Source organism: Tupaia chinensis, unplaced genomic scaffold (genome assembly GCF_000334495.1).
Source record: "Tupaia chinensis unplaced genomic scaffold, TupChi_1.0 Scaffold000226_1, whole genome shotgun sequence".
In the NCBI taxonomy this organism is placed as follows: Eukaryota; Metazoa; Chordata; class Mammalia; order Scandentia; family Tupaiidae; genus Tupaia; species Tupaia belangeri.
The window spans coordinates 1,704,745-1,723,817 of NW_006159701.1; the positions used below are offsets into that span (position 1 = coordinate 1,704,745).

The window sequence follows — 19,073 nt, forward strand, 5'->3', positions numbered from 1 at the left end:
GGAAGAAAAACTGACAACCAAGCTTACCACGCATAAGAAAACCGTTTCTTTTCTTTTAGCCTCTCCTGTGGCTTCACTCTTGAGCCAGACCACACTGACAGCCTTGGGGACCTGACAAGATTAAGGGAAACAACTGCCCAAGGCCACAGCGGCCTCTCTCGATCTATCCAGCGCAGGGGTCCGCCCTGTTAGGTGTGAGGATGGCCGGCAGGCCCCACAATACCTGGTGCTCAGGTGCAGATCGGTGAAGCAGGACCTTTGCAGTGAGGGCAGGCAGGAGCTGGGTGCTCACAATCCTAGATCAGACGCAGAGACGAAAACACTGTGAGAAGGGATACAGGGAAGGGCCCTGAGTTCTAAAGAGTCCTAACATCCACGCCAACGACGATCTCAGACACAGCTAGTGCGAGTTTCTGGCAGGAAAGCCCTCATAGAGGGCACTCAGTGGTTCCGACCAACATACGAAATGTCTACATCCTTTGATCCAGTTACGCCAAGATGTACGCATGAGAATATTCAGAACACGGGTGGGCGTGATCCTGCAGTGTGTGTGTGCGACACGCACCCTACAGCAAAAACCTCTCCAAAAAAAAAAAAAAAAGAGAGAGAGAGAGAAATAAAAAGTCTTCTAGACCAGCACGAACAGTACCCAGTCTGGATGAAACAGAGGCATAGAAAAAAACTGAAGGCAAAGCGAGAGAAAGCAAAGGGGGAAAGCAAAGCAAAAGCAATGAAGGCAGCAACGGGTCTAGCCTAGTAGACTCTTACAAATGTAAAGATCCCATATGGGACAGTTGATTCAGCGTGTATGATGATTTCATCTCCCACTGAATGACTTTAATTCAAACAGCAGGGACCAGCAGTTAGCGTAATGGCTATGTCACTGAACTCCCACGTAGTCAACCACGGTTTGAGTCCCGGACCTGGTGGCTTAAACTCATGCCAGGCGTGTGTACATGCATGTCCAAGATCCCGAGAGGAGAATGGAGGAGAAGGGATTGTGGCATGGCCATTCCCCCTGGGGGGTGATTTCTCGCTTTCCATCTCTCTGTCTCTCTGGCGAGCACACGCGCCCTATATCAGAAACCTCTCCAAAAAAACACAAAAATTCAAACAACATAATTCCTCAAGTTTGTTTGATGAACTTCAATAAAATATTTTCTTTGATGAACGAAAGCTATACTGATCATTTTAATTGGATGCTACCCAGTATTCAGGTATTATCAGACATCAAAACGATTTCAGATATTAATGTGGTTATAATGGTTTGTCCCTACAACTTGGCAATTATAGTCAATAAAGATAAATGATGTACTGGTGAATGTGAGAGAATTCATTTAAAGAACGCCTATGTAATTACACCATTTGTCAGTGGACCTTTTTTTTTTGGAGAGGTTTTTTTCTTTTATGCTACAGGGTGCGTGTGCTCGTCAGACAGACAGACAGAGAGAGACAGAAAGCGAGAAATCACGCCCCAGAGGGGATGGCCATGCCGCAATTCCTTCTCCTCCATTCTCCTCTCGGGATCTTGGGCATGCACGCACATGCGCCCAGCGTGACTTTAAACCACCGGGTCCGGGACGCGAACTGCGGTCGACTACAAGGGAGTCCAGCGACATAGCCATTACGCTAACTGCTGGTCCCTTGTCAGTGTTTCTAACAGTAGTATCTCCACATTTAGGTGTATTCTTACTGCTCAGTAATACTGACCTCTGACCTTTTGAACCTTCATCTCACCCTACACCTACATAAACACTCAGCTTCAGCAGAAATCGTGGATCTTTACAGAACAGTATATATTTGGACCTTTGATTTGTGTAATTCAGAATAAAAGATATTTTGTGTGTAAAAAATAAAAAAAGAATATTCAGTATAGGGAGATTGGTTTAATGATATATAAATATATTTTTATATGAAATAAAATATACAATAAATATATACTTATATATAAAACAGATATTAAGTAAAATATATAATTTTTTTACATTAAAAATATAAATACAGTTTTTAGTCTTTTTGTTATATGGTATATGCTCTTGCCAGAGAGAGACAGAGAGAGAGGGAAAGTGAGAAATCACCTCCTGGGGGTTGCAATCTCTTCTCTTCCATTCTCCTCTCAGGATTTTGGACACGTACACACGCATGCCCAGTGTGGTTTTCAAACTCGGATCTGGGACTCAAACTGAGTAGAGTGATCCAACCAGCATGCCACTGCTGGCCCAGTAAAAGTATTTTTAAAAATGGCCAAGCAAGGGACCAGCAGTTAGCATAATGGCTATGTCGCTGGACTCCCACGTAGTCGACCACGGTTCGAGTCCTGGACCTGGTGGCTTAAAACTCACACCAGGCGCGTGTGTGTGTGTGTGGCCAAGATCCTGAGAGGAGAATGGAGAAGAGATTACCGCATGGCCATCCACCCTGGGGGGTGATTTCTCGCTTTTTGTCTCTCTGTCTCTCACTTTCTGTCTCTCTGTCTCTGTCTGTCTGGAGAGCGCACGCGCACTATAGCAAAAACCTCTCCAAAAAAAAAAAAAAAAAATGGCCAAGCAACCTAAATGTCCAACAAAAGACAGTCATTAACTAAATCACACGCAGAATACCAAAACGTGTGAAGTCTTTACGAGTATCAGGTGTATTAATCTGGACCCGTAAAAATGTCTCCTATATAAAATTAAGTCAAGGGAACACCCAATCCCACTTCTTAGACAGCAAAAATAAAATCAATATATGCGACTATGTACAAGTGTGAGGAACCAGAGAGAGCGCAATGGAAGGGTGTTCAACAACTGCTGAGGGTGGTGATGGCTGACAGGGAGGGAGGAAGAAACTTCTCTTTTTTTTAATTGCTAGAGGGTGTGTGTGCTTGCCAGAGAGAAGGAGGGAGACAGTGAAAGAAAAACTACCCCCCTCCCCAATTGGACCTGGTCAGTCTGTAATCCTTTTTCATCCACCTCTCTATCCTGTCAGGATTTGGAGCAAGCACATGCTCCTATGAAGTTTCTCAAGTCACTGGGGCTGGCATCGAACCATGGTTGGCCATGGGGTATCTGGTTCCCTTAATGACTAAACCACAGGGCCAGGCCAAGAAAGGAACTGTTTAGCTATGCTCTGGGTACAGCTTCCCTCTTGGTTGATTTTTTTTTTTTAATGAGAACGTGTTCAAGTACTAACTGTATTGTATGATAATATTTAAGAAATGTAAAATAATAAAAGGAAGAGTCAGATGTGGCGTGGTAATAATGCAACTGGACCCACATGGGACAGTTCTAGGTTCACATCTTGAGGCCTCCCTGTGCACACGGCATGAATGTGCACATGCCCCCTGGCTGAGCCTGGGGGAGGATCATGGTGTGAAGATTCTGTTGGGAGCACCGGTCTTTCTCTATCATGGAAGAAATAAATAAATAAACTTTTTTAAAAATGAGAAAAACGGGACCAGCAGTTGGTGTAATGGCTATGTCGCTGGACTCCCATGTAGTTGACCATGGTTTGAGTCCCGGACCCGGTGGCTTAGACCCATGCCAGGCACATGTGCATGCGTGCCCAAGATCCTGAGAAGAGAATGGAGAAGGGATTGCAGTGTGGCCATCCTCCCTGGGGGGTGATTTCTCACTTTCTGTCTCTCTGTCTCTGTCTTTCTGGTGAGCACACATGCCCTATAGCAAAAACCTCTCAAAAAAAAAAAATAAAGAAAGAGAGAGAGAAAAAGAAAGAGGGCTGGCCTGTGGCCTGGTAGTTAAGGGGCCAGATCCCTCATGGCTAATCTATGCAGTGCAAATCCCAGCCCTGGCTAATGAGAAATAAGCCGAATGTGCATGTGTGTGAGCGTATGTGCCCCAAATCCTAAGAGGACAGAGAAATGGAGAAGGGATTGCAGTGTGACCACACCCCATTGTCGGGTGCTTTCTCCCTCTCTGTCTCTCTATCTCAATCTGGCAAGCACATGCATCCTCTGGCAATAAAAAAAGGAAAAGGAAAGGAAAAGATGCTCTCTTTGCCAGCTCTGTCATTGGATATCTCGGAAGCTCCCATACTGACTGAGCACCATCAAGACGAGAACATGGGGAAGGGCAGAGTGTACGACGTGCACCAGGACGGTGCTCAGTCTCTCCACATCTGTCATCTCGTTTCATTCTCCAAGGTTTCTCTATTTGACAAGGTTAAACAACTTGCCCTATTCCACACGGCTGATAAGAAGAGCAGCCAGGAGTCACAGACCCAAGAGCCCCACCAGAGTCTCAATCCACCTCCAGCCACAATCATCTGGTCTGCGGAAAACTCTGGGCAAAGAGCAATGGCCCGGTCTAGACTCTGAGAACCAACTCTCCCCGAGAAGAGAGGCCCTAGAAAGTACATGGAACAGCTCTTAGGTGCTCAGGCTCATGAAGAGGCCCTCCAACTACATGAAGAGGTGTGTTTGTTCTCAGAGGCCAAACAAGAGACAGATGCAGCTAAGAGACTGGAAAGAGCCCTGTAACAACACGTCACACCGCCCAGCAGGGCTGAGCTGCGGTCAGTGCACTGGGATGCCTGGGCTGCAGGAGGCAAGCCACAAAGATGTCCACCCCCTTGACCTTACTTATAATGCCAGCTGCTGTCAAGGGCCTTGCAATGCATTTTGCAGAAGGGCAACCATAACAGGCCCTCTCCACATCAAGAATAACACGGTTCCCTTTCCTTTTGCTCTCAACTCTTTTTGGAACACAGTAATTTCCAAGTTCCCAGCTTTGCTCAAAGACGGGTACATACTCTGGATCAAACCTGAACAACCCACTATTTGCCAACCAGCCCACTTGGCACTAGCCACAGACTGCGCTCCCCACCCATGATCTGGAGGAGGCTGGGATGGTGAGTTCTGCAGCAGGAGATGTGGGTGGAGGTGGGGGGCTTGGCGATACTCACAGCCCTTTATAGAGGATGCAGCCAGCTAGGATGTGAGGTGCGCGTTGGCACGTCTGCAGAATGAGGGCCGCCTTCAGCAACAGCAGGGGCTCTACCTGCAGGACAAGAAGCACGGACACCTATCAGCACACACATGGTCAGCAAGAGAGACAAGGCCCAGGGGTGCTGTTAGACAGATGGACAGGTTATCACGTAAAGCCCGGAGAAGGAGCATGTCACATGGTAAAGTCTGTGTCATGCCTTGGGTCTATTCAACCTCCATTCCCAGAACTGCTGACACCAAAAAAAAATGCCACAACACCAAAAATTGCCAAATTCTTAAGAGGAAAGGGGCCTCTCTGGAGGCCAGAAGTACAGCCAATGTGGCATATGGCTCTTTGCAGGGGGCAAAATCGATTCCTCAGAGACCCTTACCCTCTGTGCAGAGACCACAGCAGCAGAAGGGGAGAGCACCCCTCCAAATGCAGGTCATGGTTCCAGGTGAAGCCCAGCCACCCCTGCCCTCCGCAGAAGCACAATGCCCATGGCCAGTCAGCTGGCCTGGCTGATGTCCAACCAGCTCCCGCAACTCTTTTCCGTAACATAAAATGAAAACCCCATGGTCTTCTGCTCAGGGAAGGTGCCTCGGTTCCACCTAAGTATCAGGTGCCTAGAAATCCAAAAAAGACATCTGAACCTGGCTGAGAATATCCACAACCAACCAACAGCCTCTTTGGATCTCCACCTGCCTGCTTGGCAGCTAGAGCCTGTGTCTGCACTGGCTGTCAGAACTCAGGGTTGGCAGAGCCACACTTTGGAGCTGTTGCCATGCAAGGAAGTATCATTTATTCTTTCGTGGCCTTGAGACTCTGCTCAGTCCCAAGCAGCCATCTACAAGGCTTCAGGCCTTCAAGAAAGCCTCCAGACAGGGGGAGGTTAAGCCTTCCTCACCTCTATGGAGTCTCCCTAGGTGAAGGTCGAGTCACAGTGCCACACACCTGCTAAAGGGACACAAGGGGGGTTGGTGGCAGGGAATACCCTCGTCATAAGATGTCTGTAGCTCAGGGGACCAGCAGTTAGTGTAATGGCTATGTCGCTGGACTCCCACATAGTCGACCGTGGTTCGAGTCCCGGACCTGGTGGCTTAAAACTCACACCGGGCGTGTGTGCGTGCGTGCCCAAGATCCTGAGAAGAGAATGGAGAAGAAGGGATTGCGGCGTGGCCATCCCCCCTGGGGGTGATTTCTCGCTTTCTATCTCTCTGTCTCTCTCTGTCTGTCTAGTGAGCGCACGCACCCTATAGCGAAAAAACCTCTTCAAAAAATAAATAAATAAAAGATGTCTGTGGCTGTCAAGGGACAGCAGAGGTGGTCAGGCCAGTCACACAGGCAGGCGGGGGTACACCCAATTCCGGGGGGCCGGACCTTACTTATAATGCCAGCTGCTGTCAAGGGCCTTGCAATGCATTTTGCAGAAGGGCAACCATAACAGGCCCTCTCCACATCAAGAATAACACGGTTCCCTTTCCTTTTGCTCTCAACTCTTTTTGGAACACAGTAATTTCCAAGTTCCCAGCTTTGCTCAAAGACGGGTACATACTCTGGATCAAACCTGAACAACCCACTATTTGCCAACCAGCCCACTTGGCACTAGCCACAGACTGCGCTCCCCACCCATGCTCTGGAGGAGGCTGGGATGGTGAGTTCTGCAGCAGGAGATGTGGGTGGAGGTGGGGGGCTTGGCGGTAATCACCACCCCTTATAGAGGATGCAGCCAGCTAGGATGTGAGGTGCGCGTTGGCACGTCTGCAGAATGAGGGCCGCCTTCAGCAACAGCAGGGGCTCTACCTGCAGGACAAGAAGCACGGACACCTATCAGCACACACATGGTCAGCAAGAGAGACAAGGCCCAGGGGTGCTGTTAGACAGATGGACAGGTTATCACGTAAAGCCCGGAGAAGGAGCATGTCACATGGTAAAGTCTGTGTCATGCCTTGGGTCTATTCAACCTCCATTCCCAGAACTGCTGACACCAAAAAAAAATGCCACAACACCAAAAATTGCCAAATTCTTAAGAGGAAAGGGGCCTCTCTGGAGGCCAGAAGTACAGCCAATGTGGCATATGGCTCTTTGCAGGGGGCAAAATCGATTCCTCAGAGACCCTTACCCTCTGTGCAGAGACCACAGCAGCAGAAGGGGAGAGCACCCCTCCAAATGCAGGTCATGGTTCCAGGTGAAGCCCAGCCACCCCTGCCCTCCGCAGAAGCACAATGCCCATGGCCAGTCAGCTGGCCTGGCTGATGTCCAACCAGCTCCCGCAACTCTTTTCCGTAACATAAAATGAAAACCCCATGGTCTTCTGCTCAGGGAAGGTGCCTCGGTTCCACCTAAGTATCAGGTGCCTAGAAATCCAAAAAAGACATCTGAACCTGGCTGAGAATATCCACAACCAACCAACAGCCTCTTTGGATCTCCACCTGCCTGCTTGGCAGCTAGAGCCTGTGTCTGCACTGGCTGTCAGAACTCAGGGTTGGCAGAGCCACACTTTGGAGCTGTTGCCATGCAAGGAAGTATCATTTATTCTTTCGTGGCCTTGAGACTCTGCTCAGTCCCAAGCAGCCATCTACAAGGCTTCAGGCCTTCAAGAAAGCCTCCAGACAGGGGGAGGTTAAGCCTTCCTCACCTCTATGGAGTCTCCCTAGGTGAAGGTCGAGTCACAGTGCCACACACCTGCTAAAGGGACACAAGGGGGGTTGGTGGCAGGGAATACCCTCGTCATAAGATGTCTGTAGCTCAGGGGACCAGCAGTTAGTGTAATGGCTATGTCGCTGGACTCCCACATAGTCGACCGTGGTTCGAGTCCCGGACCTGGTGGCTTAAAACTCACACCGGGCGTGTGTGCGTGCGTGCCCAAGATCCTGAGAAGAGAATGGAGAAGAAGGGATTGCGGCGTGGCCATCCCCCCTGGGGGTGATTTCTCGCTTTCTATCTCTCTGTCTCTCTCTGTCTGTCTAGTGAGCGCACGCACCCTATAGCGAAAAAACCTCTTCAAAAAATAAATAAATAAAAGATGTCTGTGGCTGTCAAGGGACAGCAGAGGTGGTCAGGCCAGTCACACAGGCAGCCGGGGCTACACCAATTGCCGGTGGCCAGAGGGGCTGCTCAGAGAGACAAAACCACTCCCAGGCTTCTCTCTCAGACACAGCACCTGGTTGATAAAATGTTAATGCCAGGCTTCTCTGCTATTGAGAGTAACTAAATCCAACTCCAGAGAGGAGTCCAACGCCTCTGAGGCATAAGACACTCAGTAATTCCCTTTGTGATTTACTTGGTGTCATTTCAGCTACTGCTTCATCTTATAACAGTTCTAGTGGCCAGCAGGTGGCGCTGAGTCCCACGCGGCTGACTGCAGTTCCAGTACTGGACCTGACAACTTGACAATGACTCCAGGTGCACGTGCACGTGCACGTGTGTGCATGCCCGAAATCCCAAGAGGAGAAAGAACTGCAGCGTGGCCATTTCCCCAGGAAGGTGATTTCTCACTTTCTCTCTTCTGTCTCTTTCTGGTGAGCACACGTCCCCTATAGCAAAAACAAAAACAAAACAAAAAACGCCCAAAAAACTAAAAACATTCTGGGAGACAGGAACTAACTACCTGCCCTTTTTTTTTTTTTTCTTTTGCTGTAGAGTCCTTGCACTCACCAAAGAGAGAGCGAGAAAGTGAGCAAGCACCCCCCAGGGCAGGGGGACGACCCCACCACAATCCCTTCTCCTTCGGTCTCCTCCTGGGATTTTGGGCATGTATGCACACATGCCCAGTGTGTTTTTCAAGCTGCTGAGTCCAGGACTCCAACTGCACAGCTGGCTACGTAAGCTGTGACGTCTTAAAGTCCGCACCACCTGCTGGCCCACTGTGTTACCATTTTATGGAGAAAGGCAATGAGGCTGAGAGGTGGCGTCACCCGTCCAGGCTAGCACAGCTAGTGGGCAGCAGCATGAAAGGGAGCGAAGGCTTAACGACTATCCCGACTATCCCGACTATCCCGCCTATAAAATGACACATTCTACTTGCTTCTCTAGACTGAGTGCATTTGAGGAGTATAGACACTGTGTCTAAAAGTTCTATTTTTATATAGGAAATGAATCAGGGGGATGAGAATGTTACTTTAGTTCGGTCCAAGTTCCAGAGGGAATTGAATATCTTGTGCAGGTCGCTGGTGTTCTTCAGAATTTGTTCGATGAAGGTGTCCCACTCCCCGCTCAGTTCTTCCTGAGAACAGTTCTAGAACAGAAACAGCTGAGCTCGGTATCTGAGATTTGGGGGGACAGACTCCCTTTGGCAAGGATCCCAACTACATGGAAACAGCTCCTCCCACAGGAAACTGGCCACAAGGAAAGGCCTGTTCTGAACGCCCTTCACATGTATGTCCTGCCCATGTCCCACCCTGACAACCCGCGCCATGACGGACCAGGGTGCCTGCTGGGTAAGGGGCAGCCAGAACCTGCTCCTTCTCACCAGCCCAGGGAGGAAAGGAGGAGCTGGCGTGGGAACGGAGGCACTCGAGCAGGGCCCTGAGGGCCCTTGGCCTTGCGGTTGGACACACGTGTTTATGTAAAGCCTGATGAGCCCCAGAGTAAGTGCTGAGACCTGACGATCCTTGCTCAAGCAGCCCACGCGCGACTCTATGCCATTACCACGTACTGTGTAAGCCAGAGAAACAGGTCCGTTGTAAAAATGGAAGAATCCAATGAGCTGATGCAGAAACTGTTGGCAGCTAACATCAGGGAGCTCCACAGCACAGCCCAGTACCTGCAAAGGGGAGCCAGGAAGATGCGCATTGGCCTTTTCCTTGAATCCAAGCCTGGTCCTGGGAGCAGAGTGCTCGATGACAGCCTTCAGAGCCCATGGACATTGATCTTCTGCGGGCCAGAGGGCGGCATAGTGGTAAAATGCACCTCTCCAGGAGGCTGATCCACACGGAAAGGTTCCGAGTTCGCATCCAGAGACCTCCGCTAGTGCACCAGGCACATGCACGTCCATGAGCCACTGCTGGCTGAGACTAAGGTTCCACCTCAAGACTCTGCTGGGGGTACTATCACTGCCTCTCTCTTACTCATGGAAGAAATGAAGTAACTCTTTTTTAGAAAGGAAGAAATGGATCTACTGCCCCTGAGCCCATGCTGCTGGCCCTCACAGACAGCAAGGACTTTCATACCTCAGTCATGCTGCCCAACCTGATGTGCCCTCCTCTTCCTGCTCCTTACCCAGGGCTCACACAGCCCTCGGGGGCCAGCACAGACCCGAGAACTCCGTGACGCTGTTCTGCCCATGCTGGCCAAGTCTGCCCTCTTTTCTGACCCCTTCATTGTCAGGACCGTTATCTGGACATTGGATGTTTAACCTGGGTTTGGTACAAACACTGGACAGACTCAGATCGTCTCCTGAACGGCCATCTGGCTCTCTACCTGAAGACCTTCCAGGGCAGGAACTGACTGCACCATCGCAGTTGCACACCTCCCAAAGGCTGAATGCAATGCTTCGCTCTACAGAGACACAGGCTAGCTGAGACAGAAAGTAATGCGGCCATGTTTAAAGAGCCTGACAAAGTTCAAGTGCTTTGACTAGTAATTCTACTCTAAGACCTATCTTGAAAGAACCATCAGAAATTTAAGTAATGCTGGCCCCATAGCTTAGTGGTTAAGGGAGCCAAATCCCACAGAGCTGACCGTAGTTTGAATCCCAGCAGCAGCGGCTTGAAAGACACATCAATGCATGTGTGTACACGCTCAAAATCCCCATAGGGTGGAGAAGTGGAGAAGGGAGTGTGCGGTGACCATGCCCCATGGGGAGGTGCTTTTTCCCTCTCCCTGTCTGTCTTTCTAGTAAGCACATGCACTCTCTGGCAATTAGAAGGAAAGAAAGGGGAAATTTAAACAAATTAACCCTGACAGAAAATAAATAGCAACAGAAAGTCCCCCTGCATGTGTACTGCAGTAAGGCGAGGTTCTGTCTCGTTCGCTGATCTAACCCGAGAGCTGGAAGAGTCTAGCACACAGAGAAGCTTCCTTCTCCCACAAGCGATCTCTCAATTGAATACATCCAAATCAATCACTCCTGCTTCTCTTTAGAAACTGACCAAATGATTCTACAATGGAGACACAAAAGATCTAGAATATCCAAACCTATTTTGAAAAAATAAGGTTGGAGGGCTTACACTACCCAGTTTCAAGTCTCGCTATAAAGTTACAAAAATCCCCACGGTGTGGTACTCACCCAGAATCTTAAGATAGACCAATGGAAAAGAGCAGAGAGCTCAGAAATAATACTCAACGCTTAAATGGCCATGTGATCTTTGGCAAGGGAGCCAAAAGAATCCAAGAGGGAAAGGAAAGTTTTTCAACAACAGTGCTAGAACTCCCTATCAAGGCAGGAAATATTTTGACCTCTACTCACACCATTCACAAAAATTAATCTAAGATGGGTTATAGGCCTGAATGTAAAAGCTAGGGCCAGCAGGTGACATAGTGGTTAAGACGCTAGACTGCCACATGGCTGACATGGCTCGAGTCCTAGACCTGGCAGCTTGAAACTCACACCAGGAGCATGCACATGTATGCCCAAAACCCCGAGAATAGAATGGCAGCAATAGGACTGTGGCAGAGCCACCCCCGTGGGAGAGGTGATTTTTCACTTTCTCTCTTTGTATCTCTGATGAGCACACATACCCTATGGCAAAATTCTAAAAAAATAAAAAAGAAAGAAGGAAGAATAAGTAAATAATAAAATAAAAGCTAAAATTATAAACTTCTTAGGAAAAAAACAGAGATTCCAAAGGGGAAGCCAACAGTTTCTTACATAAGATACAGAAACAGAAAGCACTTAACCATAAGCAATTAACCACTGATTAGACTTCATTAAAACCAAGATTTCTGCTCATCAAAAAATTTCAAGAAAACAGGACAGCTACAGTGGCACTGAAGTAATACCAGGCTCTACCATGCTAAAAGCCACATGGGGAGATCCCAGGTCCCACCCTGTACACGCCAGATGTACATGACCTGGCTGGCTGAGGCTGGAGGTGGATTGCAGCATGGGGGCAGGACTGCCTGTTTCTCTCTTTCCCTCTCTGTTATAGAAGAAATTAATAAACAAAACAAAAAAAAATTGATAGGTATGCCACAAAATATTTTCAAAATATGTATCTAACAAAGAACTAGTATCCAGGAGACATAAAGAGCAGCCAGTGGCATGGCATCTACGGGGGCTAGATCCCACAATGGCTGACCCAATGGTTCAAGTCCTGGATCCAGTGGCTTGAAAAATACACCAGACATGTGTGTGTCCATGCCCAAAATTCCGAAAGGAGAAGGAGGAGAGGGGACTGCAGCATGGCCATCCTCCCTGGGAAGTGCTTTCTCACTTTCCTTCTCTCTCTGTCTCTCTCCAGTGAGTGCACGTACCCTTTAGCAAATTAAAAAAATAGGGCCAGTCCTGTACCACAGCAGCTAAGTGCTACATTGCCAACCTGGGTTTGAGACCCAGCTCCAGTGGTTTGAAAGATATATGCCAGACACATGCATACATGCCCAGATCCTGAAGGGATGGAGAATTAAAGAAGGAAAAAGGACTACAGCCAGCCTAGGCCCCACTGGGGGTGCTTCCTCTCTCTCTCTCTGTCATGTGCACATATCCTTTGGCATTTAAAAAAAAAACAAAAGAAAAGGGGGCTAGCAGGTGGTGTGGTAGTTAAGGCACTAGATTACCACACATCTGAGCATGCTTCAAGTCCTGGACGTGGAGGCTTGAAAACCACCCCAGGTGCACGTGCATGCATGCACAAAATACTGAGAGAAGGGGGGACTGCGGCTGTGTTTTTCCTGCAAACATATTTAGTCTTTGGCCAAAACAAAACAAAACAAAACCACTCAATTAAAAAAAAAAAAGAAAAAAGAAAACCCAATATAAAAAAAAAAAAAAGAGCAAGGGCCAGCTCCACAACCTAGCAATTAAGAGATCCCACATGACCAACCATGGCTTAAATCCCAGCCCTGGGGACTAACGGTTGGCAGAATGGCTATGTTGCTGGACTCCCATGTAGTTGACCACGGTTCAAGTCCCGGACTCAGTGGCTTAAACTCACGCTGGGCGCGTGTGTGTGCGTGCCCAAGATCCCGAGATCCCGAGAGGAGAATGGAGGAGAAGGGATTGCGGCGTGGCCACAATTTCTCACTTTCTGTCTCTTTGTCTCCTCTGTCTTTCCGGTGTGTGTACATGCCCTATAGCAAAAACTTCTCAAAACTTCTCAAAACAAAACAAAAACAAAACTCCCAGCCCTGGAGACTTGAAAAATCACCCTGGGCTAATGTGCATGATTCCCAGCCATGGAGACTTGGAAAACCTCTGGGCACATGTGTATACGTGCCCAAAATTCCAACGGGATGGAGGAACGAAGGAAAAGGAGCTGTGGCATGACTATACCCCACTGGGGAGTTTTCTCCTTCTTGGTTTGGCAGTGCACACACCCTCTGGCAATTTTTATTTTTAAGTGGGCAAAAGCTTTGAACGGTTCAAAAAGGAAGATACACAAATGGCCATTAAGCACATGAAAAAGCCTTAGTGTCACCGGTCATTAGGGAAATGAAAATTAAAACTATACCGACATACCCTATACACCCAGCAGAACGGCTAAAGCTAAACGTACAGACAAGCAATGCTGACGACAATGTGGGGAGCCTAGAATTCAACATCGTCAGTGAGGATGGGGGATGGTAAAGGCACTTTGGAAAAAGGCCTAGCAGCTCTCTACAAAAGTTAGCATATATCTGCTCTGTGGCCCAGCAATCGCATAATCTCATGCTTGGAATATTTACCCAATAAAAATGAAAATACATATCCAGAGAAAGGCCATATAGGAATGTTCTTTATTCCTTTTTTTTTTTTTTTTTTTTTTTTTTTTTTTTTTTTTTTGAACTTTTTACTATAGGGCATGCGTGCTCACCAGAGAGAAAAAAAGATAAAGGGGGAAACGGCCATGCTCCAATCCCTTCTCTTCCATTCTCCTCTTGGATTTTGGGCACGCATGCACATGTACCTGGCATGATTCTCAAGCTACTGGGTCCAGGATTGAACTGCAAAGCTGGCCATGTGGGATCCAGTGCCTTAACCTCCACACCACCTGCTGGCACTAGAAGCCTTATTCTTTCTTAATTGCCCCAAACTGGACTCAGTTTAGGTGTCCATGAAAAAGAGAAAAAAGAGCCTGTGATATTCTCGGACAATGGGATACTGTCTACAATATTAACAAAAGGAATGAACACTGAGACATGCAGCAAAACAGATGACTCTCACATGTTAAGTGGCAGAACAGAAACGTGTAAGCATGTAACGGGACTATTTTCCATGATGTTCTAGGACAGGCAAAACTAACCTCTTGAACAAAAAAGTTAAGAACAATCACTGCCTATGATGCTGTGGGGTAGAGCTCACTGGGGAGGCACACGAAGCTTTCTGGGATAACAATATTACATATTGTGATAGGGACTTATGTTGCAAAGATGTGTCATTTGTTCAAGTGTATGGAATGGTCCTCTCAAGATTTTTTTTACTTCACTGCACATAAATCTTACTACAAAATAAACTCCCATAATAAATTCTAGTTAATAATATGTATGATAAAATAAAGCGGGGGCAAGGAGTACACTATTGTGAACGACTTTGAAAAGCATAAAATAACCTTTTATTATTTTTAAAATTTATTAATTCATCGTGATTTTTCAGGCTGCTGGGTCTTGGACTTGAAATGTGGTCAGCCATGAAAATTCAGTGCCTAAACCACCACGCTACTTGCCAGCCCCTTAAAAAAAAAAAATCTTGATTCATGGGAAGAAAAAGAGATAAACAGAAGGACACGTGGTAAAGCAATAATACTAAAATGTCAATTATTTGAGGAGGGATGTGAGTAATCAGTGCAAAATTCTCTCAATTACTGAGTAGGTTAGACATTTTTCAGGGCTAGTGCCTGAAAACCTAGAGGTTAAGGGAGTTAGATCCTACATGACCAACTATACAGTTTATATTATGGCCCCAGCAGCTTTGAAAAACATGCCAGGCGCATGTACGTGTGTGCCCCAAATCCTGACAGAGTGCAGAAATGGAGGCAAAGGGACTGCAGTGTGACCATGCCCCACTGGGGCTTTTTCCCTGCCCCTCTGTCCCTCTGGTGATCACACAAACCATCTGCCAAATTTGAAATAAAGAACTTTTTTCATAATAGAATGTTGAAAATAATACCTGCAAAGTGAAATATCCTACCCCACACTAAACAGCCCTTCCCCTTAGGGACCCTTAAAATAAGCAGACACATGGGAAAAACACTTTAGATTACACGGTACTACTAGATGTAAAGAAGAATTCTTCTTTTTTTTTTTAGTGGGTTCTTTGAAATCTAACATATATGCATGCATATTTTTGTAGGTCCCTTAGTCAGTAAGTATACAGAGTACAGAGGAGAATAAAGGAAGATTAAAAACTCCACTTACAACACAGAGTACACAGAATTTCCTTTGATCGCCCTAAGTCTTTCAAAGAAAGGAGAAGCCAGCAGAGTACCACGCAGCATACTGGAGAGCACTGATTATGACAGGCACCTGCAGAGTGGCACGGGAGTGTGGACAATCGCTGAGCACAGGACGACAGCTATAGAGGAGGTGATTCTAGGTTCGAGAGCCAGAGGGGGCCGCACAGTGGCACAGTGATAAGACCCAACACTGTGAGGCTGCCCCCCATGGGAAGGTTCCAGCTGGCATCTGGAGACCTCCCTGTGAACACTGGACACAGGACTGCCCATGACCCAGGGCTGAGGGTGGGGGTGAATCATGACATCAAGACCCAGCTGGGAGTGCTGTCTCTCTTGCTCATAGAAGAAATAATAAACTTAAAAAGGAAAAAAAAAAAAAAAAAAAGCCAAAGAAAATGCAACTTTTTAAACTTTATCATCGCAACACTTCAATACTGATTCTGCCTGCTAAACTTACCCAAAGGTAATCTCCATCGACCTTTATGGCAAACTTGAGTTTCCGCAGACGGATGAGTGTGGGCGTAGAGCCAGAAATGTCAGAGATACAGCGGACAACCCCAGCAATCTGTCCACAAAGCAGCTCCTGTTGGTCAAGCAGGGTCTATGGGAAAGGAGCAAATCCCAGGTGTGAGAGGAAATTCCTGAGCCCCCTTTTTTTTTTTTTGTTTGAGAGAGCGATTTTTGCTATAGGGCATGTGCGCTCATTGGGGAGAGAGAGAGATGGAGAGACAGAAAGCAAGAAATCACCCTCCCCAGGGGCGATGGCCACACTGCAATATTGCCCTTTTCCTCCATTCTCCTTTCGGAATCTTGGGCATGCACACACATGCACCTGGCATGAGTTTGAAACCACTGGGTATGGGACTTGGACCACGGCTGGCCGTGTGGAGTCCAGCCATGTAACCATTACACCATCTGTAGTCCCGATCTTAAACTCTTAAGTCATTCCTTAGAGCAAACTGAAGTCGGAGATCAAATCCAGTCTATAGTCTATTTTTACATAGCCCATGAGCTAAAATGGATTATATATGTATATTTTAAATTTTATTTATTTATTATTATTATTATTAATTTGCTATAGGGCACATATACTTACCAGAGAGAGGGAGAAAGAGAAAGAAAGTGAGAATGCAAATCCCCAGGCCCAGACCTTGAACTGTAGTTGGCCAAGTGGAAGTCCAGTGCCTTAACCCCCATGTCATCTGCTAGTCCTGGTTTCTACATTTTTTTAAGGGTTATAAAACAGCAACAGAAAAGAGTATGTGAGCCAGCTCTGTGGCACAGTTTTAAGGCAGTTGATCCCACATGGCCAACCACATGGTTCGAGTCCAGGATGATGCAGCTTGAGAATGCATGTGTGCATCCCCAAAACCCTAAACGGAGGGAGAAATAGAAGAGAAAGGATTGCGGCACAATGATCCCTTGTGGGAATGGCTTTCTCCTCTTCTCTCTCTCTCTCTCTCTCTCCTTCTCTCTCTCTCTGGCAAACACATATACCCTCTAGTAAAAATAGAGAAATAAATAAATAAATAAATAAAAATATTTGACAGAGACCTCGTGTGGCTTGCAAAGTATAAAATATCGACTCTCTGGCCCTCTGTGACGTTTGCCAGCTCCTGTCCAAGCTGACGGCAATCAGGGAACGCCCACAGTGAGCACATGGGATGAGTGTGCGGAGCTGTGTTTTTGTTCCCAGGATTACAGGCATCTGCTTGAGCGGAAGCATGTGATTTTTATTCCTGTTCAAATCCCCTGCAGAGCAGCCAGAGTAGCCTGGAGTAATCCTAACTGCTCAAGTCAGCACTTAATCACATGAGCAAACATGCAGAATGTTCTTGCCTGTGTAGCCTCAGCTAAACCGTGGGACAGTCGGACATTGTGTAACTGAAAACGTACACACCTATGAAAATCTCTTGCCTAAAAAACCTGAAATGGAGCCTAATCCAGGTTCTAGATCCTATTGCTAATTTGAAGGAAATACAGTGGAGGGAAGGCATCCCTGACACCACCCTGTGGAAGTTACCAGCTTGATCGAGCACGGGGAATGTGCTGACAGTCTACTGCACCCAGGGCCAATTCTCCAACAATTCAATGACATGGTGGGGAAAAAGGATGGGCAGGTGGGATGAGGGTTACGAAAAGGATTTAAAACACAAAATAACCAAGTAGCACATGTGGATACTGTTTGAACCAAAATTAGGGAGGAGAGACAGAGGGAGGGAAGGATGAAAAGAAGGAGGGATGGAATAAGTATCATACAAGATAATAAGGAGAAATCTAAATATAGTCTCCATATCAGATGATATTAAAGAATTGTACTAATTATTATAACTTTTATTAGGTATGATAATGTTTAAAATACTATTATTTCCAGCTAGAGATGTTACTCAACACTGGTAAGATGATACGAATCATTTTAAATTTGCTTCCACATGTTCCGGGAAAAAAAAAAAAAAAAAAAGTAAATAAGAGAAGGGGGAGGTTAGGTCACATAAAATTGGCAGAGTGTTCAAGGCCAGATAGCAGCGCAGTGGTAAAATGCAACACTCTTTTTTTTTTTTTGAGAGATTTTCACTGTAGGGCGCGTGCGCTCGCCAGACAGACAGAGAGAGACATAGAGACAGAAAGCGAGAAATCACCCCCCCAGGGGGGATGGTCACGCCGCAATCCCTTCTCCTCCATTCTCCTCTCGGGATCTTGGGCATGCACGCACACGCGCCCGGCGTGAGTTTTAAGCCACCGGGTCCAGGACACGAACCGCGGTCGACTACGTGGGAATCCAGCGACATAGCCATTACGCTAACTGCTGGTTCCCAAATGCAACACTCTTCAAGGCTCAATCACAAGGGAAGATTCCGCGCTCATGTTCAAAGCTTACTCCCAGAGTAAGCTGGGCATGCATTTGTCCATGATCTGGGGCTGGCCAAGGCTAGGGTGAATCACATCATCAGGACCCTGTTGGGGGGTGCTGTCTCTCTCTATCTCTCTCTCTTATTCATGGCAAAAATAAATATAACTTTTTAAAAAACTGATGAAATGTTAATAACTACTAAAGCCAGTGATGGCATAATGGGGTTCCTGACACTTTCTTCTCTACTGTAAAAACGAGCTGATCAAAACTTTGGGGCCAGGAGATGGTGTGGTGGCTAAGACACTGGACTCCCACACAGTCGACCATGGTTCGAGTCCCAGACCTGGTTGCTTGAAAATCACGTCGAGCATGTGTGTGTGTGTGCATGGCCAAAATCCCAGGAGGAGAATGGAGGAGATGAGACTGTGATGTAGTCATCCCCCTGGGTGGGGTGATTTCCTCACTTTCCCTCTCACTGTCTCTCTCTCTCTCTGGAGAGCACCTGCACCCTATTGCAAAAACCTTTTAAAAAAAAATAAAAATAAAAAAAACAGGGGTGGAGGGGGAAGCCGGAAGCAGGCTGAAAGCTGAACGTCATGATGGCAACAAAGTAGAGAAGATAAAGTGCTGAATTACCTGAGGATTTCAAGACCAGAACAAGAATTATCAATAGTACAACTAAGATGAAGATGGTAGAAACTGGGAACCAGCAGTTAGCGTAATGGCTGGCGCTGGACCCCCACGGAGGGGACCGCGGGTCGGACC

At 47.1% G+C, this 19,073-nt stretch overlaps 1 protein-coding gene across 1 annotated transcript in view; it reads right to left on the bottom strand.

Moving 5' to 3' along the window:
* Positions 1-19,073, bottom strand: part of HPS4 (HPS4 biogenesis of lysosomal organelles complex 3 subunit 2) — a 41,278-nt gene that overhangs the window by 16,555 nt on the left and 5,650 nt on the right. The window contains exons 4-8 of the mRNA XM_027771586.1: positions 15,915-16,058; positions 9,583-9,690; positions 9,046-9,162; positions 4,903-4,997; positions 224-296 (exon numbers count right to left, since the gene is read on the bottom strand). Of these exons, the coding sequence (XP_027627387.1) occupies positions 224-296; positions 4,903-4,997; positions 9,046-9,162; positions 9,583-9,690; positions 15,915-16,058 (537 nt within the window). The remainder of the gene's footprint in view (positions 1-223; positions 297-4,902; positions 4,998-9,045; positions 9,163-9,582; positions 9,691-15,914; positions 16,059-19,073) is intronic.